Source organism: Crocuta crocuta, unplaced genomic scaffold, assembly GCF_008692635.1.
Source record: "Crocuta crocuta isolate KB4526 unplaced genomic scaffold, BGI_CrCroc_1.0 scaffold243, whole genome shotgun sequence".
Classification (NCBI taxonomy): domain Eukaryota; kingdom Metazoa; phylum Chordata; class Mammalia; order Carnivora; family Hyaenidae; genus Crocuta; species Crocuta crocuta.
The window spans coordinates 100,214-122,290 of NW_027529596.1; the positions used below are offsets into that span (position 1 = coordinate 100,214).

The 22,077-nt window shown below is 42.3% G+C and overlaps 2 protein-coding genes across 2 annotated transcripts in view; both read left to right on the forward strand.

Moving 5' to 3' along the window:
- Positions 1-2,619: 2,619 nt before the first annotated feature.
- On the forward strand, positions 2,620-11,623 carry SELE (selectin E). The gene is made up of 13 exons (XM_077761749.1): positions 2,620-2,656; positions 3,256-3,642; positions 4,203-4,310; positions 4,725-4,910; positions 6,090-6,275; positions 6,383-6,571; positions 7,548-7,736; positions 7,856-8,044; positions 8,276-8,452; positions 8,944-9,066; positions 10,027-10,048; positions 10,152-10,224; positions 11,107-11,623. The coding sequence occupies exons 1-12, from the start codon at positions 2,620-2,622 to the stop codon at positions 10,207-10,209; spliced, it is 1,851 nt and encodes a 616-aa protein (XP_077617875.1). The 3' UTR covers positions 10,210-10,224; positions 11,107-11,623.
- Positions 11,624-17,930: 6,307 nt separating this feature from the next.
- The window catches only part of SELL (selectin L), a 21,191-nt gene continuing 17,044 nt past the window's right edge, over positions 17,931-22,077 (forward strand). Inside the window, exons 1-3 of the mRNA XM_077761771.1 lie at positions 17,931-18,096; positions 19,171-19,252; positions 21,418-21,804. Coding sequence (XP_077617897.1) covers positions 18,082-18,096; positions 19,171-19,252; positions 21,418-21,804 — 484 coding nt within the window. The 5' untranslated portion in view covers positions 17,931-18,081. The remainder of the gene's footprint in view (positions 18,097-19,170; positions 19,253-21,417; positions 21,805-22,077) is intronic.

The window sequence follows — 22,077 nt, forward strand, 5'->3', positions numbered from 1 at the left end:
TTCTCCATAAAAATGAGAACAAGTCTGGGCACAGAAGGGAAGTGGGTAAAGTCCATTGAAGCCTGGAGAGGAAAGGACAAACAACTTCCAGGAAAAGGGATAAAGAAGCCAGGAAGTGTGGCGCCTCACAGACGAAATAGCTGTGGTGGTGGAGCCTGCGGTGTGCTCATGTATGCACTGTCTTCTTTCCTCTTCTCTTAGTCTCCCCAGTGTGGAGGCTATAAAGGAGTCATAGGAGGCCAGAGTTGAAGCCAAGAAGTCTCTGGACAGTAGTGTGTATCTTCAGAGCCTGGGAGACTCGATGGGGCCTAGAGGCACCTCTAATCAGCCTGTTGCTTGGAGAAGTTAGGTTTATTTGTGGAGGTGGGGGAGATAATACCCAGCATCCCCAGCTATTCAACTCTCCCCCAATTCCTTCAACTCATCCGCCATCTCCAGCAAGTGGACGCCCTTGTTAGATCCTGACAGTCGCTGTCACCCAGCTCCTGCCCCTCACTGTGATGAGGTCTCTTCATGAGAGCCAGGCTGGGTCTGTTCACGGCCTCTGGAGCAACCCTGGAGCCTGAAGAGATCCCCTCAACCCCCAGTACCCAGGTGCCTGGTTTGCTGACCCAACCTCAGGGGCATATTCTGGGCAAATGAAAGATAACTGTAAGGGTAGGTAGGTTTGGAATATTAGAACTCTGGGAATAAATTACCTTTACTACCAAATTCATTCCACTTTGTATTTCTCTTAATTCCTCTTCTGATATTAGGTTGTCTGTCCATAAGTTCTCTCAATGTAAATTAAACCACAGAGAGAATTTGCTTTGAAATTAGCATCTTCTGGAAAGTGGATGTAGAGGTCAACAAGTTTTCCCACAAAAATTAAAATGATCCCCACTTACTGCCTTTAGCATTTGAATTAGATAAGATGCGGAGATGGGGATATTCCATCATTCCAGAAAAATGTCAATACAAAGAGCAGAATAAAGATATTATATATATATTGTGTTTGGACACACAATTCTTTAAACTGTGTTATATTTACTATAAAAGTAATAGAGAGCCATTGCAAAACTTGGAAAATGTTGAGAATAGTCATGAAGAATATAAAACTTACCCCCAATCTTGCCATCCAGATATACCCACTGTTAACATTTTGGTAGTTTTGTTATTTTTGACACATTCATAGCTTAAAAGTTTTAAACAAAATTTGAGTCAACTAAATATGAGTACGTATAGTTTTCATCTTCTTCTTCTTTTTTTATTTTACTGAACAAATCATGAATAAATGTTTTCCAGACATGGACATTGAAATGTGTTTCCCATTTATCTTATTTTTAAGAAACAAGGCATTGTTTCAAACTTTTACCTGGGAGATATTGTTTCTAGTAACTTAGCTATAACTATGTACAGAATCAGGATTAACAGATAACTTGTGACTTGTTCCTCTGTGAGACAGTGTACCTGAATATGGGTTGAACTGGTAGGTGAGAGAGAGAGAGAGAGAAACATTGGTGGCCCACTACTGACAGCTAACATGAGAAAATTAAGAATAGTAGTTCACAGATCATAAAACCAAGTCTGAGTTTGCCTGTGTTCGTGAAATCCTGGTTATGACCACAATTACACGAGAGATGCTGATTAGCAAACTCTTTAAAGACATCAATTTTATGATATTAGAATTCCTTCCCCCCCATTTGTACCATATTAATAGGATTCATGTAAAATAAAAAGGCATGATGGGCACCTGGCTGGCTCAGTCAGTTATGTGTCCGACTTTGGCTCAGGTCATGATCTCATGGTTCATGGGTTTGAGCCCTGCATCTGGCTCTGTGCTGACAGCTCAGAGCCTGGAGCCTGCTTTTGATTCTGTGTCTTCCTCTCTCTCTGCGCCTCCCCTGCTCATTCTCTGTCTCTTTCTTCTCTCTCTCTCTCAAAAATAAAGAAACATAATTTTTTTTAAAGGCATGAGCAGGGGACAATCAGCTCAGAGGCCCAGGGTTTCTGACATCACTGTAATTTTTGGGCCTTATGGATATTCCCGGGAAACTTTCTGGATGCTGTTGGGGAATTCCTCTCTACTGGGTTTGGACATATCCTCCTATTACTCACAGGAAGCGAGCCTCCTATAAAGGGCCTCATGAAGGACCAGGGCTCTGCTGTTCTTGGCTGACTTCACACAGAACTACAAAGGGGCACAAGACAGAAGCAGCCAGTGACACAGGGAGTCAGACGTGGACACCGAAACCACCGCTTCACAAAACAGTAAGTGCAGAAAGTCTTTACAATGGTAACCATGAAACAAGATCATCCAAATGAACAGGCAGAAAGCCTTTGGATAAAACGCCTATACAGGTTCTTGTTGTAGTCAGACTTAGTAACAATCTGGCTTTTCTTTTTCACCTAAATGATGAAAATCTTAATTTGTGTATGTATTCATTCCCATCAACTTCTTTGAAACAAAGATGGGGGCACTGTTATCTTTTACCTAAAATCTGCTGCTGCTGAAAACATCATTGTAGAATGATCTCAGTGACTGGCTACCTAAAATTTCTTTCTGTAATGAATTTTGTACTTTTCCCCCCAGCAAGTTCTTTCAAGACTAATCTTTTGATGAAAGGAACCCTGGAAGTCATGAGTGCTTCACAACTTCTCCGTGCTCTCACTCTTGGTAAGTAAATGTCATTCATTAGACCAAGTTTTCTCATCCTTGATATTACTGGCATTTTGGACAGGGCAATTCCTCCTTGTAGGGGGCCTGTGCATTGTAGGGTGTTTAGCCCCTTCCTGGAGCCTCTCTGCCCAGTGTGTTCCGCCCTGGGATAAGGGCAACTTACTTTACCTTTTAGTGTCTCAGACTCCCAATGTGTAAAGTGTTGATCATAAATGGCCTATTTCCCAGAGGCATTGTGAGGATCCAGTATCATGGAGAGGGCCTCAGACAGTGCTTGGTGGTGCATAGCCGGTACTCAATAATGCTTAGTTATTCTGATTATTTATTCTACTGTAGTGGATATACTGGTAGATTGTGGTGGGTGAGTGCAAGGAAAGCACCAAGTTTGGGGAGCATTGGTGATTTGTCACAAAAAATACATGCAGTGAATGGTAGTTTCTCCATCTGTATACCCTTTCTTACTTTGGAAAAGATGAAAAAAATTTGAGTCATCCCCAAAGCTACCCTATGATGAAAATAAGAGTAGAAATCCCAGTTAAAAGAGTCAAACCAGAGCAGGACTAAACGTTCCATGCCTTTCACACTTTCCTCTTTAGTGCTTCTCCTGTTTAAAGGGAGTGGAGCCTGGTCTTACAATGCCTCCACAGAAATCATGACTTTTGACGAAGCTAGTGCTTATTGCCAGCAACACTACACACATCTGGTCGCGATTCAAAACCAGGAAGAGATTAAATACCTAAACTCTGTCTTGAGCTATTCACCAACTTACTACTGGATTGGAATCAGAAAGGTCAACAATACCTGGACCTGGATAGGGACCCAGAAGCCTCTGACCGAAGAAGCCAAGAACTGGGCTCCTGGCGAACCAAACAATAAGCAAAACAATGAGGACTGTGTGGAGATCTACATCAAGAGAGACAAGGACACGGGCAAGTGGAATGATGAGAGATGTAGCAAAAAGAAGCTGGCCTTGTGCTACACAGGTATGGGGCTCCGGGCAGCACTGGGAGGTGGTTTAAGGGTGTGGGCATCTGACAAGCTGTTGACAGTGTGCAAAAATTGGTCTCTGCTATGGTAATTTTATGTTATAAAATATAAGGTTTTAGAACATTCTGTTTGGTAAATTACATCTTTTTGCTTCTTCTCATGAATGTAGGCAAGAGCGTATGCATCCTGTATACATGTATGCATATGCATAGGTCAGTACATATCTAGTGTATACACACATACAACACATAGATTAGTTACTCATTTATTTGCAGGAGAACTATCTTTAAAGTTTGTGATAAAGTGAATTTTATGTTCTTGATGCCAATTACGGCTATACCCCCAATATCTGGATATTAGCAATCAAGGTCCAAAATAGTTGAGCTTAAAACTTGGCTATGGTATTGGGTGAAGCACTTCAGTTAAGATCTCTGGCAGTCCACATCATTGGAGATGTCGCCAATGATCTCTGTTGCACACTGTTGATCCTAAATCAAACGGAATGCATTCTAAGCATAGTAATGATCGTCCTCCTCATGAATTGTGTTTTCTGCAGCTGCCTGTACCCCTACATCCTGCAGTGGCCATGGTGAGTGTGTAGAGACCGTCAACAACTACACATGCAAGTGCTACCCTGGCTTTGGGGGACTCAGGTGTGAGCAAGGTAAGTCTCATCTCACCTTTGCCTTCACTTGAGTTGGTAGCACCATCCTGCATACCAGCTGGCTCTGGTGTCAGGTCTGCATGTCTTCCCTTCCCCTGGGCATGTAGTATCACTTAGCAGTTAATTGCCAAGGCCATGAAGTCAAAGTCAGACCCCACCCCCAATCAGTTTCAAAGCCCCAGATTTACCACTATGCCTTATGGCACCTGGAACAGGTAGTTAAAACTCCCTGAGTCTCAGCTTTGTCATTGCAAAAGGAGGGTAATAACAGTAGCAGCTTCAGTGATGAGGCTGATGGGAATGAATGCATAGTTCTTGGCTCTTAGGAAGCATAAACAGTAGTTACAGCTTCCAGGGGTTTCTCACTTTATGCAGGATGATGGGGAGCAGAACTGATGTGGTTTCTCCTTTCAGTGGTGACCTGTCAAGCGCTGGAAGCCCCCAAGCACGGAAGCCTGGGTTGCACGCACCCTCTGGGGGTCTTCAGCTACAATTCTTTCTGCTCTGTCAACTGTGAAGAGGGCTACGTCCCAAGCAGCACAGAGGCCATGCAGTGCACTTCCACGGGAGAATGGAGTGCCCCTACTCCTGTCTGCAATGGTAAATCTCTCTCTGAATGCACAGAACATTCTCAAATTAATCCTTCATTGCCTTGGTTTTTTTTTTTTAAATTTTTTTAATGTTTTTTTTATTTATTTCTAGGAGAGAGAGAGAGACAGCATGAGCAGGGGAGGGTCAGAGAGAGAGGGAGTCACAGACTCTGAAACAGGCTCCAGGCTCTGAGCTGGCAGTTAGCACAGAGCCTGACGCAGGGCTCGAACCCATGAACCGCGAGATCATGACCTAAGCGAAAGTCGGACGCTTAACCGACTAAGCCACCCAGGCGCTCCTGCCTTGGTTTTTTTTAATACAACATATAATATTTTCAAAACTCTAGGGAAAGTTCTTTTTGTTGTTTTCAGTAAGACTTCTCTTAGCTAATATGCATGACCAATAGGGTGCCTGCTTGATTTGAGAGAAATTCATAATCCATGTTTGAAATGGACACTTCTGAGGCTCTAGTGATTTGTAAGAGAGTGCCCATAATAGTGGAACCCACTTGAGAAATCTTAATGATTTAACTTCTCCTGCTTAATCTCTCTCATGCAGTAGGTGGATCTAAGACCATGGTAGTCAAGCAGTCCCCATATCTATTTTTCTTTCAGTCTTTAAATGTTTTTTAAGAGAGAGACAGAGAATCTTAACAAGTATCCATGCCCAGCACAGAGTCCAGTGTAGGGCTCAATCTCAGGACCCTGGGATCATGACCTGCGCTGAAATCAAGAGCCGGAGGCTTAACTAAGCCACCCAGGCACCCCTCTCTCTCAGTCTTATCTTTCTAGGCCAGAGACGGAAGCTTTTTGCTTCCAGGTCCTGCTGGGCTGACATAAATGAATTTCCTGTGTATTTCAGTATTTTTGTTATCACACAACAAGACATAAATCATGATCTAGAAACTGTTTTTTTTTTCTTTGTTTTCACCTTACATTACATAGATCGGAGACATCATAAAGTAGATCAGAGACCACTCAGCATAGTCAAAGTATAAATCAGTCAGCAAAGATGAAAGTAATAATAAAAAAGCAGAAAAGTTTTATTGTGTGCATGCATGTCCTCAAGAATTATCTTAGGACTTTGGGATCTGCTGTTTGAAGGCTGCTTCCTTGCCCTGATATAAACTCTAATTCAATAGCAAGTGAACATATTTGTACAAATCATGGTGCTCTTTCAAATCCCCAGTGGTTGAATGCGATGCTCTGACAAATCCAGCCAATGGAGTCATGAACTGTTCCCAAAGCTCTGAAAACTTCCCATGGAACAAAACTTGTGCCTTTGAGTGTGAAGAAGGATTTGAACTAATGGGATCCCAGCACCTCCAGTGTACCTCATCCGGGAAATGGGACAATGAGAAGCCAACGTGCAAAGGTAGAGTTGTCCCACATCAAGATTCACTATAAACATTCCTTTTCTCAACCTATACTTGCAAATGGTCAGGCCAGACCTGCTAATGTGCATGGGTACATATGTTTTAGCTGTGACATGTGGGGCCATCCGCCATCTTCAGCATGGATCTGTGAGCTGTAGCCACGCCCCCACCGGGGAGTTCGCCTTCAGGTCCTCCTGCAATTTCACCTGTGAGGAAGGTTTCGTGATGCAGGGGCCAGCCCAGCTTGAATGTACTGCACAAGGGCAATGGAGTCAACAAGTCCCAGTTTGTGAAGGTAAGCCAGAGAGAGCCTCTCCTTCACACACTCCCTTTCTTAAAGGGCAGCAGCCTTCAAACCTGGCCAGCTCAAATGATACCAGATGCCTACTTTAACTAGAGTGATTAGATTTGATGGACAACATTCATCTTGTATTTTTGAGTTTCAAATAAAAGAACCAGTGCTTATCCAGGGAAAGGATTGCATGTACTGAGGGTGGATGCTTTGCTGTTTTTTGTTTTTTGTTTTTTTTTTGCCTATCCTGTGCTAATACAAGTTTGTAGAAGCATTGGCATGAAGTAGGTGGAAATCTTAACCTAAGGGGAAATCACATGAGAAAATTTGAAAAGTAGGATTGCGAGAACATGACTTGATTCTAAAACTCTTATAATACTTCTGAAATTGCTCATAACTAGCAGTGATGAGAATGTGGCAAGGGCTGTGTCATATATAGAGACACCCTTAATACACAGACAAGCACTAAAATTTAATCCACTTTAAAGCAAGAGCAACAATATTGAAAACAAGCAGTTTTCGCTGTGGACCACTGGTATTCTTGCAGCCAAATATAGCACAGAATGATTTCCAATGGCAAGAAGCCACAAAACCCAAGTCAAACTGCAAAGCACACACACTTTATGCACTACCTTCTTACTTTCTTTGCATTTTGGCATCATCTAGAAGCATCCAGGACCCATATGTTGCTTTCTGACTGCGTAACCTTTTTGTCTTGACTGTAACTCCTTTGAATGTCAGAGCAGTGCTCAGGAATGACTGGTTCTGTGAAAGGCCTTCCTCTCCTGAGTGTCATGGTCAATAAAGGGGTCGGCATTCAAAGAAAACATAGGCATCTTCCCAGTTGTCCAGGGAGTAATGAAGAGCCTTGAGATCTCTGAGTGTTGCTTTGTCTACAATGAACTGGGTTCATTCATCAAATGCCAAGGGCTCTCCAGTTCCACTGCAATATTCTCTGACCATCATTTTTGTGTCTCAGCTTTTCAGTGCAAAGCCTTGTCCCGCCCAGATAGAGGCTACATGAGTTGTCTTCCTAGTGCTTCTGGAAGTTTCCAAAGGGGGTCCAGCTGTGAGTTCTTCTGCGAACAGGGATTTGTCTTGAAGGGATCCAAAAAGCTCCAGTGTGGCCCCAAAGGTGAATGGGACAGTGAGAAGCCCACGTGTGAAGGTACGGTTTTGGTTTTCTTATTTTAACATAAAAACTACTGAAGAGCTAGGGACGCGATTGCATGAGAAACATGTCGTTGCCCTATACAAACTTCTAATGTGCTCACTCGTGTCTTCCAGCTGTTAAGTGTAAAGCTGTCCGGCAGCCCCAGCATGGCTCTGTGAAGTGTACCCATTCCCCTCCTGGAGAGTTCACCTACAAGTCCTCCTGTGCTTTCAGCTGTGAGGAGGGCTTCGAATTACAAGGGTCAGCTCAACTCGAGTGCACGTCTCAGGGACAGTGGACACAGGAAGTCCCCTCCTGCCAAGGTAGGCCTGAATTTGGACCTTAAGGAGCATAGGTCAAATACTCGTATGTATCTGAACCTAGATTGCACCCACGGGGTGCACCCCCTCAATCAATAGGATTGATCCTGATTTCCTACATGCTGATAACTAAGCAGTGCTTTTAAGTTACATTTATTGATGACTTTTCAGCCAGGCTTAGGCGTTTTACAGTAGATTTTTATTAACCTCTACCTATGTGCCTATCATTTGCAGTGGCAAGATGTTCAATACTGACAGCGTCAGGAAAAATGAACGTGAGCTGCAGCGGGGAGCCTGTGTTTGGCACTGTGTGTGCTTTTGCATGTCCTGAAGGATGGACCCTCAATGGCTCTGCAGCCCTGACATGTGACACCACAGGACACTGGTCTGGGATGCCGCCCACCTGCGAAGGTGAGGCATTGATTGGTGGTGGTTGTCTGGGGGACTAGATAGAAGAAGGGGAAAGTAATGGATCATTCATTATGTTCAAACCAGAGAGGTTGCCAAGGTGAAAAAGCTGGTGAATATTTAATTTTATGGGCATAGAGGGAAAAGCGAAGAGGTGACACATGGATGGAACGGGTAGAATTCTGCCAAGTGGGAAAAGAGGAGCCAGAGGGGAAAGAAGGGGGAAAGGAGACCAAGGTGGGAGAAGAGCGCGCGTGCGCAGTAGGGCCGGGGGCGCAGTGCGTTCCCCCCTTCAGGCCTGGCGGGTGAGGGCGCTCCTGGCCTGGGCCCCGGAGAGGCTTGTGCAGGTGGTTTGGGCCAATGTCTGAGGCCTTTTAGCACCGTGTCTCTTCCTCGTGCGCTCAAGTGGAGGACTAATCCATGTGCCAAGAAAAGGGCACGGAAAGACCACACATTCGGTTCCTCCCGGTGACAGTGCTTCCCTCTGTCTCCAGCCGCCCCCGAGGCCCGCGTTCCCGTGGCTGCCGAGCTCGCCGCCGCCGCCGCCGCCGCCGGGGCCTCCCTCATGACCGTGACGTCGTTAGTCCTCTGGCTTCTGAAACGCCTGCGCAAGAGAGGTAAGGGACTTGGGAATGTACTCCGAAAATGTTTTTGAAAAATGTATGTTTCTCTTCATTGAGGAGTCATGTTCTCTCTTGCACATTCTTAAATATTTTTAACGTTTACTTATGTATTTTGAGAGAGAAAGAAGGCGCAAGTGGGGTCGGGAGAGCAGAGAGAGAGCGAGAGGGAGAGAGAAACCCAAGCATGGAGCCCAGTGTAGGGCTCGAACTCACAAACTGTGAGATCATGACCTGAGCCGCAATCAAGAGTCAGACATTTAACCGACTGAGCCACCCAGGTCACCCCTCTCTTGCACATTTCAGCAGTAATTAGACTCTAGTTATTAAACACTAATAAACTGCAGTATAATTGAGCTGTGGTCCTAGGAAAAGAGTTTATAGTACAACTCGAAGTGGGAGGAGTTTTAGGGAATAAAAATGTTACTTAACAGCATACACCTCCAGGGGGTGCCATTCACATACAATTCTGTGGTTCCGTCCAGTTCGGTGCAGTGAGCTCCCAGGAAATGGCTAAAACGGTTCCAAAACATCTATTTGGAATTCAGGCTTCAATGTGGGAGTATCTCCTAGGGAATATGCCAACAGGTCTAGCCACACTCACGATTTGTTTGGCCCTACAGAATATTTAGCTTTTTTTTTTTTTTTAAGTTCTGACATTTATAAAATAGGAAATTTCACGTAAAATCTAGATTTGAGGTTTCTCCTGAAAAACTGGCAGATGAGCTTGGCAAGCTGAGCCAGCAGCTATTTGCTAGCATGAAGAAGTAGCTGGGCCCCTAAGATGAGTGTGCATTTCACGCTGGTTGCCACCAAGCTGTGTTTGCACTCTGATGATTACCCTGAAGGCATTGGGTTTGCAATCCCTGGAGAATAGAGTCATATTGCTTCTGAATTTAATATGTCCTTAAGAGTCTTTTAGTCCAAAAAACTTAAACAGTTTTCTTTTTCTTGCAGCAAAGAAATTTGTTCCTGCCAGGTAAGTTGCATTCTTGTCCAAAGCATGCCCTGAAACATTCAATACACTTTTCCCTGTTCGTGGTGGAAAACGGTGCTTTACTTATGTTCTCATGTATTCACAGCAGCTGCCAAAGTCTCCAATCAGATGGATCCTACCAGATGCCTTCTGAGCTCATCTAAGTCCAAAGGAATCAGGTAAGACTTGACAAAAAACCGCATATGATTTTGAGAGAGCATATCCCCCGAAACGGCCAGTTTCTGGGGGGAAAATCGCCAGCTTCACAGTGTTGGATGGAAAGCTGTTTCATATCTTTGTGGAAGGAAAGGAACAAGGATCTGGGCTTTATTGCATCATTTCACTAGTGAAAGTTAATAATGATGATGATGATAGCGAACCCTTATGTGGCACTTACTATCTTCCAGGAAGTGTTCTAAGTTAGGAATTCTGGGAGACAGAGAGTTGTTGCTATATTTCCTGTTACACAGATGAAGAACACGAGACACAGACAACTTAAATAACTTGCCTAAAATCTCAAAGCTAGTGAGTGGCACAGTCAGAATTCAAACCTAGGCAGTTGAGTTCTAGAATCTGTGCTCTGCTTTGTGAGAAGTTTGAAGGGTCAAATCCCCACACCGAGCAGATTTTGTAAATTAATAGACTTTTTTTTCTAAGGCAGCTTTAGGTTTACAGAAAAAGTGAGCGGAAACTAGAATTCCAACAGATTCCTTTACCCTCCAAATTCCTCTGTTATTAACATCTTGTTTTAGTGTGGCATTTTGTTACAATTGATGGGCCAATATTGATACCTTATTATTGGCTAAAATTCACAGTTTGCATTAGGGTTTCCTCTTGGCTTTGCATATTTTACAGGTTTTGACAAGTATATAATGACTTATATCCACCATTAGAGTATCATATAGAATAGTTTCGCTGTCCTCACTGAGTAGGGCTTTGATGTTCATATGTGGATGCCCCCGTAATAGTGAACACAGTGGTCTGTGGTATACAGTGAATTTTGTTGTTGCTATTAATACAAAATATTAAGTGTCCTAATGGCATGCTCTCTTTGTTTGCAGGAACACAGGTTCCTCCAAGAACTAGAGCAATGCCCTGAGGATGGCAGAGACTGAGAGCACTCCTCTGGTCTCTGGCCCTTCTCACCTCCCACACCGGCCGCCTTTAAGCTGGAAGCAAGGTACCTATGAGGACTTCAACCGTCCAGACTCCAGTGAGCAGAGCCAGCCTGCCACTAGGAAGACAGCTTTCTCTTTCCTGTTCTCAGTGTCTAGAAAGTAGTGGCAGATGGAGGGAAAGCATATTCTCTTTCAAGCACATGTGAAGAGACCCAGGCTCCACAATCTCAGAATTCCTGTTCTATCTCTCTCCCCTGCTCACTGTGAGATCTCCATGGAGAAACACAGTATTTTGTGGTACCCTTTCTTTCTTTTGCCCCACGTGGTGTCCCTGCTGATTACATGTTTGCTGTCATGGGGATGAATAATTGTCAAGACTTTAGGGGAAACAACTTAGCCAAAGATATTCTATCACCAGCGTGAAAAAAAAATGACAATTTTTTAATGTCCACGGGCAAGTGTATGGGGAAATCCTACTTAATACTCTGCGTGAGGATTACTAAGCACAGTCTTAATCATTTTTATCCTTGTGGGATTCACTGCTTTTTAAAGTGCTGTAAGAGATTGTGCTCTTTTTATTTGCATTGATGAAAGTGTAATCTTCCCTAATTCTTAATTCAGTGTATGTGCTGTAGGGACTTTAAAATATGTACATGAAAGGATGACGATAGGGTAGAAGTGACTTATCCTAGATCTTTGTTCATTTACAATTTCTAGTGTTACGTCTGTAGTAAAATTATTTCAAAAAAGGGCAAATACTATTCCCCAGCTCTGTACAATTTTAACCAGTGTGAAGTTCTAAATGTTTGATCCAGTTGCTTTGAAAAACATTAGTATCAGCACAGGAGAATTCGAATGGCACATACTTGTACACTGTCAGCTGTTTTTTCAGAAGTAGATGGTTTTCCATGATGAAAAGCTTCCATGAGGCCAAATGTTTTGATTTGCTAAAAGCATAAATGCAAACAAACGAAGGTACAACTTTATGAGTGTCTTTGTTGAAAAAAAAAACAAACTTGTAGAAATACGGACATGCTTTGGATTTCTCCAAAGATGTTCATCAGATGTGATGTGTCAACATATAATTCTTACATATTACTAAGATTTTAAATCCATGATAGGAACTCACCTTGTAAAGGATTTGTCTGGTGGGGTTTTTTTAAAGTGAAGATTTTTAATATTTATTCCCTAATTGTCTTATTCTGTTTGTTAGAGTGTTGGTGAAGAGAGGAAAGTCAGTATGAGTGAGCATATATATTTATTCATAAGGGAGTTTAAAATTCCTAAGGAATCCCCAGTTACCGGTTGATCATTGGCAATGAGAAACTCTTGGCCAGTCCATTGTCAAAGCTTCTCGCTCCATCTTGCAAGTGATGTGAGAATCAAAACTCTCCCACACATACATTGACTTAGCATGTGTTGAAAAATCAAAGTTTCTGACAAATACAGGCTGCATGTTTGTAAAGGCAAAGCCAAAAGTAAACAGGGAGGTATGCTAAGTGTCAGAACAGTAGAGAATTTAAAGGGGTAAAAGAACTGGAAAGTAAGGGAGAGAGAAATAAACAACTGTTGCGAGCAGGATACCTAGGGAATGAATTATTATTTTCTCTGAAATTGTTCAAATGTTGTAAATATTTACGCTGTGATGGAAATAGTTGTATGAAATGTAAATATGGTCTGTGTTTGGGTTTTAAAAAGTATTTTAAATTATGATTTAAAATATTCTATGGTTTTTAAAGTATGTATTTATTTAAGCTTATGCCATACCTGTTTTGTATATGACATGACCAGCACAAAGTTTGATAATAAATGTGTTTATATTTACTTCTGTGTGTAGGTTCTTCCTTCATTCAGTTTTATTTAGATAAAGTTCACATACTTTGAAATTCACCCTTTTTTTAAGTGGACGGTCCAGGAGGTTTGGTATATTCACAAGACAGCACAGCCATCACCACAACAGAGTTTTGGCTATACTCAGGGAGATTTTGTTCTTCTCCCTAATCTCCTAATGGTGCCAAATCCTATCAATAGTTCTTTTAATAACCCTTAACCAGCCATATTCTATTCCCACTGACAGGCTCAGAACAGACCCTTATCACCATCCTTGGATTACATGACAAAATCCCTATGAACTCCTTGGTCTCCAGGCTCCGAATCTGGGGCTGGGAGGGACTGTGGCTCCAAGGCATTGACACAGCCCACAAGTCGTACTAAATCCAGGCTTTGCCTGTCTCCCTGCCTCACTTTACGCCATGCCCCTTCAGACATTGCATTCCATCCACGATGGAGAGCTGTGTCTGACCACCTTGGCGCCTTTGAACACACTGGCTTGTTTCACCTGGAGTTACTCACCACCCCCTACCCCAAGGACAACCCCCCCTACACACACACACACACACACTCCTTTCTTTGCCTGATGTCCTAATCAGATTTCAGGTTCTCTGCTTAAATGTCGCTTTGTGACAATCGACTCAGACTAGGTCACCTCTTCAATGCTCTCACAGCTCATATTTTTCTTCCTTCCTTTAATTACAGTTAAATAATTTGTGTAATTGTGTAATACCTGTCTCTGTCTTTTCTACTAGATTCTAAGTTCCTTAAGGGTAGGAACACATTACCTTGTTCATTGCTGTGTTCCTAGAATGTAGTATATTTCTGATATGCAGTAGATACTCAACAAAGATTTTTTGAATGAATGAATAAGTGGGTGAACAAATACAGATTTGGGTTCATGATAAGGAGCAGGACCCCTTTCTCAAATGAATTGAGTTGTCCCAGAGGGCAAGGTTTGAAATCCTGTTATGGAGACAAGATATGTTTGGCAACAGCACAGAACAGAATGGAGATGAAGAAATAAACCAGTTAATGGCCTGGAGGTTCAGTGAGGTAGGATTAAGAAGTGTTGCAGTGAGATTCGTGAACACTAGATCTACAGGAATAGGTGGCCAGGACTACAGACTGGGATGCTGGAGTATGTGATTTTAGAGGTGGCGCAGTTTGGGGTGATGTCAAAGTTGATGCTGTGTCCAGGGGAGAAGTAGTTGAAGCTGAGTGGAGGAGGATGTTATTGGAGAACGAGACCACTTAGCTGTGGGGTTACTGGTTGTTGTGTGAGACTGAGCTTTCCTTCTACCCACAATACACTCATGTTGGAGACTGCAGCGAGTACAGCCTCGGTCGGTTGCAAGCATTTGTGGCAGGGGTGTAGGCACAAGGGAAGGGGACTTCTTTTTATGGACCTCGTGCTTCTGCTTTCGATGGCACTTAGTGAGCCTTCTTTCAGCCATCTCATTGTGGGCAAATCGTCTCCCAGCATTGGTTTCGATCTCTCCAGGATTTGTGATGGTTTATAATGTGAACCCACTCACTCTAGTTCTGCCCTTTGGGGAGCACAAAATAACTGAATAACCACTCTTCTCCACTTTCCCCACCCCCCAACCACCCTTCAAGTGGCTGCTAACATGTCCTGTGACCTTGCCTACCCTAAATCTTCTCTTTAGATTGAAGATGTACTATTTTTTTAAATTATTATTATTGAGGTGAAGTTTATATAACATTCTGGAATTCTGGTATACCATGCAGACATAGTTCAAATCTGGAGTCTGAAGGTAGTGTGGCTGGGTGTCAGATGACCGAAACTGGCTTTCTGAAGAGAACCCTGGGCTGGCATATGGTTTTTAAAGAAGAGATGGGGAGCCTGGGTGGCTTAGTCGGTTAAGCGTCCGACTTTCGCTTCGGTCATGATCTCGCCGTTTGTAGGTTCGAGCCCCACGTCGGGCTCTGTGCTGACTGCGAGCTCAGAGCCGGGAGCCTATTTCAGAGTCTGTGTCTCCCTCTCTCTCTGACCCTCCCTTGCTCACGCTGTCTCTTTCTCTCTCTCTCTCTCTCCTAGAAATAAATAAAATAAAAAATAAATAAATAAATAAATAAAGAAGAGCAAAAATGTCCAACAAACCCATAGAACAACAAAGATATCCAACAAAATAAATAGACTGAAAAAAAAAGAAAGGATATATAAAGTGTTTTCTTAATAAAAGAAAAAGACAGTTGTAGTTTATGATCAAAAAGGGGTTTGTTTATCCATTTAGTCATCCATTTGTTCAATTGGCATTTATTGAATGCTGGACCTTCTGCTTCTGAAAATGTAGAGAATTAATATTCTGAAAACTCTACTGCCATAATATTTTACATTTCTAGGTGGATTATAATAATCTGTTTAAATGAATAGCTGAGCTTACAAAAAAGAATGGAACTCTCAGAGGACAAAAATGATTAGGAAGCAGGTACCTGACCATGCAAGATTTTGTGAGCCAATGTGAGAACCCAGATTTTACTCTGAATAGGATGGAAAACCACTGGAGTGTTTTGAGCAGAACAGTGGTCTGACATGTATTCTCTTGTGCTGGTTATTTTCTTTCCCTCTGCTTCTCTCCCTCACCATCCATCCTTTCTCAGGTCTCCCCGACCTACGTCTCAGTGGTATCTGATTGCATCACTGGTGGCTGCATCCCTGGTGGCTGGTGCCTGATTGGCATGAGTAAGAGGCCCTACAGGAGATCAAAAAGAAAGAGGAAAGAGTGGTCGGGGTATGTCTTACTCAACCTTTCCCTGCTTGGGTGTTCTTTCTAGAAGCAGCTGTATCTCTCCTCCACTACAGCTTCTGATGGGCAGTTTTTCCTTTAGGGTTGTAATTCTCATCGGGTTCTGACAACACTGTTTCTTCCCTTGAATGTTTAGTCCTAGGGATACAGCTGCTTCCTGCTACTGCCAGTCTCTATGCTCATCTTCTCTTGTTTATTTTCTTAGTCTTTCCCAGTCTATGTAAGTGGTCCCTCTACTGACAGCTCTATAGCAGTGAAGACTTTGCTCATTTGGGGGAAATTCTGTTTCTGGCTGGGACCCTGAATGATACACATTTTAACTGAATCAAGTAAGTTGTTTTGTTCAAAACAGACCATAAGAGGAAAAGGGTAGAAACATAGAGTCTAGATGGGGGGCTTTTACAATAATATAGATGAGAGATGAAGGTGGTTTCACTGAATGATAGAATGGAAGTGATTGAATATCTTGATGATAAAGTCAACAAAATTTGCTAACATATTGGATATGATTTGTCAGAAGAAGAGGGGAATCTCAGTTAACTCCAAAGCCTTTTGCTAAAGCAACTGGAAGAGTGGATTTATAATTTAGTGAGGTGGCAAGAGGCTTGGGAAGAGGAATTCAGAAGTTTGGTTTGCCACATGTAAAATTTGAGAGGCTTTTTTAAAAACTAATTGGAGATATCCATTGGGCATTTGGCTGGGAACAGTCCTGGCTGGAAATACAAATTTGGGACCCCTCACCATTTAGATGCTCTTAAAGTTAAGAGGCTGGCTTGGATCACCACATCAGTGGAGGTAGAAAAGGAGAAAACAGCAGTGAGCACTGGAGCACTCCAAAGGTGTGGAAAATGGAGAGATGAGGGCAGATCAACAAATGAAACAGAGAAGGAACAGTCCGTGAAGTAGGGTTCCTCCCTACCAGGGGCTGATTGGTAAAATAAGAAGAGAACAGAGGGTCGGTTGTGCTGGCTTTATTGAAGCCAAGCTCCTGGCAGAAGATGTGCAGCCTAATAACAGCATGGGCTTCAGAACCTACTGGCCCTTGGCCCAAACCCCAGCTGTGTCTCTTACTAGCTTTGTGACTAAGCCCAACTTTCTTAAGCTCTCTGAGACTCTTTTAAAATGGGGGTGATGATAGTGACTGCTGGGGAATAGTAGTACTTGATCTTCATAAAGGTTAAATAAGGTGATACATATGGAGAGTTGGGCTCTACAGCTATTACTGTTACTGATGTCTTTTAAAAAAATACAAATCTGATTATGTCATAACTCTTCCTTTCCATTGCCCTCCATTATATAGGTCCTAATTTCATATGTGGTCTATTTCCTTCACATGTTACACTCAGAAATACCAAAGTACTCTAGGCCCCCAAACTCCCTAGGGCAGAAGCTAGAGCTGCTTTGCTCTTTAGAGCTTAACTTTAAAAGGTGCCAATAATGAGGACTTCCACTAGGGGGCAAGCAAGGGAAGAGGGAGAAGGAACCAGATGTCAACCTGTCAGGTGTGCCGAAGTTTAACAGACGTCATAAAGGGGAAGAAAAAATAAGAAAAAAAAAACAAAACAAAAAAACAAAGAGGGAGGCAAACCATAAGAGACTTAAATACAGAGGACAAACTGAGGGTTGCTGGAAGGAAGGTGGATAGGGGATGGTTATATGGGTTGATGGGCTTTAAGGATGAGCACTGGGTGTCGTGTTAGAGTGAATCACGGGTTCTTCTACTCCTGAAGCCAAGACTACACTGTATGCTAACTAACTTAAATTTAAAACTAATTTAAATTTTAAAAGATTTGGTCCAAAATGCTGTTTGGATTGTGTGGTGTTTTCAATTATCTGAGGCCCTTAACCATGGACAGCCAAGAGTTAAGTACAGTATTTATTCAAAAAGAAGAGAGAGATGGGGGCTGGGGAGGAGAAGGAGGAAAGGAAGGAAAAAGGGAATGAGCGGGGGGGCGGGGAGGGAAAACGGAAGGAAGGAAGGAAGTAGGAAGGAAGGTGGACAAGGGAAAGGAAGAAAACATTGAAAGAGGGAAGAAGAGAATCTATCAACAACGATCAGCAGCTCTACTTTTCTCAGGGTAGTGACAGAGGCCAGACTAGGAAAGGGGTGGGGAAATAGGAGCGAGAAGAGATGGGGGAAGGGAAGGGGAAGGGGGCAGGACGATGTGAGACCGAGTCAGGGAAATGAAAGAAAGCAAGCCTTTTTTGGTGGCCCTCCACACAGGCTCCTGAAGCACAGCACGCCCAGCCGTGGGCCGGGACCCACACACCCTGGTCCTGAGTGGAGAGGCTGGAGTCCAGAGGAACTACAGAAGGGATGAGCAGAGCCACGGTGAGCTTTTCAGCCTCAAAGATTTCCAGATGCTCAGATAGAAACCCTTGGGGCTGCAGGGGCAGGTGGCAAAGGGCAAGAAGCAACAGACTTCAGTTTTGGTTTTAACAAAGCCAAGAATTAAAAATACTAAGTCTAAAGAGAGCTCCCAGAATTTTTCTCCTCAGATGGGCTGATTTCTTCTCGTTGACTCATCTCTGGTGAGATTCTTGAGGAAGTACTATCTTGTTGAAATGAGTGCTTTGCAGCTAAACACTGAGGCTGCCTGAGATGTGATATAGTTCAGAAAATACAGTTTTAAGGTATGCAGAGCATTTGTGGTTTGGGTTGTGCAAAATGTATTTCTTTTTTACTTGAAAGAAAATGAGTTGCTTTTCTTTACTGGTGTCTGGGTATCTAATTCTTTTAAGTATTTGAAGCACTGACCCATTATAACCCAGCGTATGATTTTAACACTTAAATCTTGGACATCAATAGTTCATGAAGTATCAAAGAGCACTTTAATTTTTTTAAATGTTTTATTTATTTTTGAGACAGAGAGAGACAGCGTGAGCAGGGTAGGATCAGAGAGAGGGAGACACAGAATTGGAAACAGGCTCCAGGCTCTGAGCTGGCTGTCAGCACAGAGCCGGGCGCAGGGCTTGAACTCACGAAGTGTGAGATCATGACCTGAGCCAAAGTTGGACAATTAACAGACTGATCCACCCAGGCGTCTCCAAAATACACTTTAAAAAATGCATATTAAATATCAAATAGTTTCATCTAACAGCTCAGCAGAAGGGAAGTAGAAAAATTCCCGAAACGTAGGGAAAAATTCAGAGTAGTAGCAATCAGCAACATGAGGCTAAAACATGAAAAAAAAGAAAGAAAGAAGGAAAGAAAGTAAACTTTGAGTCAGTTTTGAAGCAACTTAACGCTACCTTTTCATGCACATCTAAGAAACCTCTTACTTCAGTCAGGGTTAGTAAACATATGTATTTAATTTTGAACTTTAAGAAAGTTCATAGCCATCTCCTCATGGTGCTGTAAACTTGTGAGTTAAGAATATAAATCTAACTATAATTTTATTTGCAGATATTTCCATGGAAATGTCAGAGCACTCAGAGGGGCTCATGGAATGTCTTCAAGTTGTGCATCTGGACCGTGCTCTTTTGTGGTATGTTATTATATTGGTATATTGATTGATTTTTTATTTTTTAAATTTTTAAAAATGTTTTATTTATTTTTGGGTGAGAGATAGAGACAGCATGAGCAGGGGAGGGTCAGAGAGAGAGAGGGAGTCACAGAATCTGAAGCAGGCTCCAGACTCTGAGCTAGCTGTCAGCACAGAGCCCGGCGCGGGGCTTGAACCCATGAACCGTGAGATCATGACCTGAGCCGAAGTCAGACACTTAACCAACTGAGCCACCCAGGCTCCCGGACATATTTATTTTTCTTAAATATCCACCGAGAGTACACAGTCACAGAGAAGATAATTAGGTAGACAGCTGTTAATTCTACCCTTCTGTGAACATCTTTTTCTTCCTGTCACCTTTAGTGACATCTCAGAAACCTCCTAAACCTGCCACACCCTTGTTTCAGGGTCCAAATCCTAATAATACCACTAAAGTCTTATTATGAAGAAATAAGTTCAATTAAGAAATATCTTATGGGCACTTACAATCTGTACCAAATATTTAGCATGGTACTTTCTATTTTTATCAATAGTTTAGTGCACATCAATGTCATTTCTACAACTGAAGTGTGAGCTCCTTAAGGTCAGACTCATTTTATTTTATTCTTCTCCCATTGGTGTGACACGTTTTATGTCTGATTCTTGAAGTCTCTCCAGCAATAGTTTTGAGCTTTCCCATTCCTAAGGAAGCTAATGTCTTCTAATGCCCTAGCTTTCCTCTGTCCTTCACACATTCTTTACACCAAGTCTGCCTCATGTCACCTGCAAAGCTAGCACTAATTTCATGCAACAAATGTTTTCTGAGTCCCTGCAATGTGTCAGACACCGTCCTAGGCACTGAGGAGACAGCACTAAACAAAACAGTTTCTTCTCCTTTAGAACATATATTCTGGTAGAATGCTCCTTCAGAACTCTGTTCCAAATGTTTATTTTATTGTTATTTACTCATTAATCATATCTATTTCTCAATTCTCTGTTCATTTCTGATATGTTTAATTTGACCAAGAGTCGTTATGTTTTCTTTGCATCTATTATTCCTTGTTCAGGAGGAATCCTTAGGAGCCTGTAAAAATGGGATCTGTGTCTTCTTTGTTATTTCACTACGGTTTTTGCCCTATACAGCACAAACTCAGTAAATGCTGATGGCTGTGAAAACATTTACTTTAACGGTAGAACAGTGTTTCACATAGATCATACCATGCTTAGAATGGCATATGCTACCATGAGATCATTGTGGGTTTTCTTCCTTCCTTCCTTCCTTTCTTTCTTTCTTTCTTTCTTTCTTTCTTTCTTTCTTTCTTTCTTTCTTTCAGTAGGCTCCATGCCCACTGTGGAGCTCAGTGCAGGGCTTGAACTCACAACCCTGAGATTAAAACTTGAGCTGAGATCAAGAATCAGATGCTTAACTGACTGAGTCACCCAGGCGCCACTTGGTTTTGTTTCTTTCAAGTCCTCAGATTTGAGGCACCCATATGATTACTAAACACCATCAGCTGAATGTCTTTGTGCACAGAACATGATCTAAATCAATTTCACAGTCCTGCATCATTTGGTTTTGTACATTATTATTTTTTTAAAGCATAGTTACATAGATAAAGTTTGAGCTATATATTTTCCTGTGGCAAAAGATTATCTTTTTGATATGAAAGAGATTACTAGAAGTATGTTGTTATTCCTGTCCTTATATTACTTCTCTCGTAGAAACATAAATGTTGGCTTCTAGGAAATTGTCCCAGGATAAAAAAGTGGATAGTAAATTTTCTATATGTCATTAATATAAATAGAAAAGGAAATATGAATTTCTAAAATACATTGGTTGAATTTCATTGGAAATTCATTGGAATTTCATCTTCCAATTACATTGGAAGAATTTTGAAAAAAAATTATGAAAATAAATCTCAGAAGCCACCACATTTGTCTAAAATATGAGCAAAAAAAAAAGTATTGAATGTTACTATGAAAAGTGGATAAAAACCAAAGGTCTACTTCAAATCCGCAAATGACTGATTTTATGACCCTGAGAAGGTAACCTTTACTCTTGAGGTCTTGGTTTCCTCATGTCTATGTGGCAGGCCCAGCATGGATTCGTTCTAGATTCTTCTCAGCCATGACTGGGAGCCTGTATAGTTCGCATTGCTGTCTTTCAGATTTCCTTGGACGTCATGGGACCGACTGCTGGACTTACCACTATTCTAAAAAACCCATGCAATGGGCAAAGGCTAGAAAGTTCTGCCAAGAAAATTACACAGATTTAGTTGCCATACAAAACAAGGGGGAGATTGAGTACCTGGAGCAGACTCTTCCCTTCAGCTCTTCTTACTACTGGATAGGAATCCGGAAGGTGGGCGGAGTGTGGACCTGGGTGGGAACCAACAAGTCTCTCACCAAAGAGGCGGAGAACTGGGGGCACGGAGAGCCGAACAACAAGAAGTCCAAGGAGGACTGTGTGGAGATCTACATCAAGAGGGCCAAAGATGCAGGGAAGTGGAATGATGACTCCTGCCACAAGCAAAAGATAGCCCTCTGTTACACAGGTAGGGGGTGATGGTGGGACCCCAGGCTTGGGGGGATGTTAGGGAAGAAAGCAGTTTCTAATATCTTCTAAAAAAAAAAATCCAGTTCTCTAAAAAATAAAATAAAAGCATGTCCCTTCTGTGCATTTTTGGTGTGTAAGGCTGGTTCTAACACCCAAAAGTGACTCCTTTAAATCAATTTACATCAATATGATAAATATATGTGAGAAGTAAAGCAGAGAAATGGACACAGAGATGTGGGTCTGACCAAGAGCTCAGGCTCCTCTGCCCCCC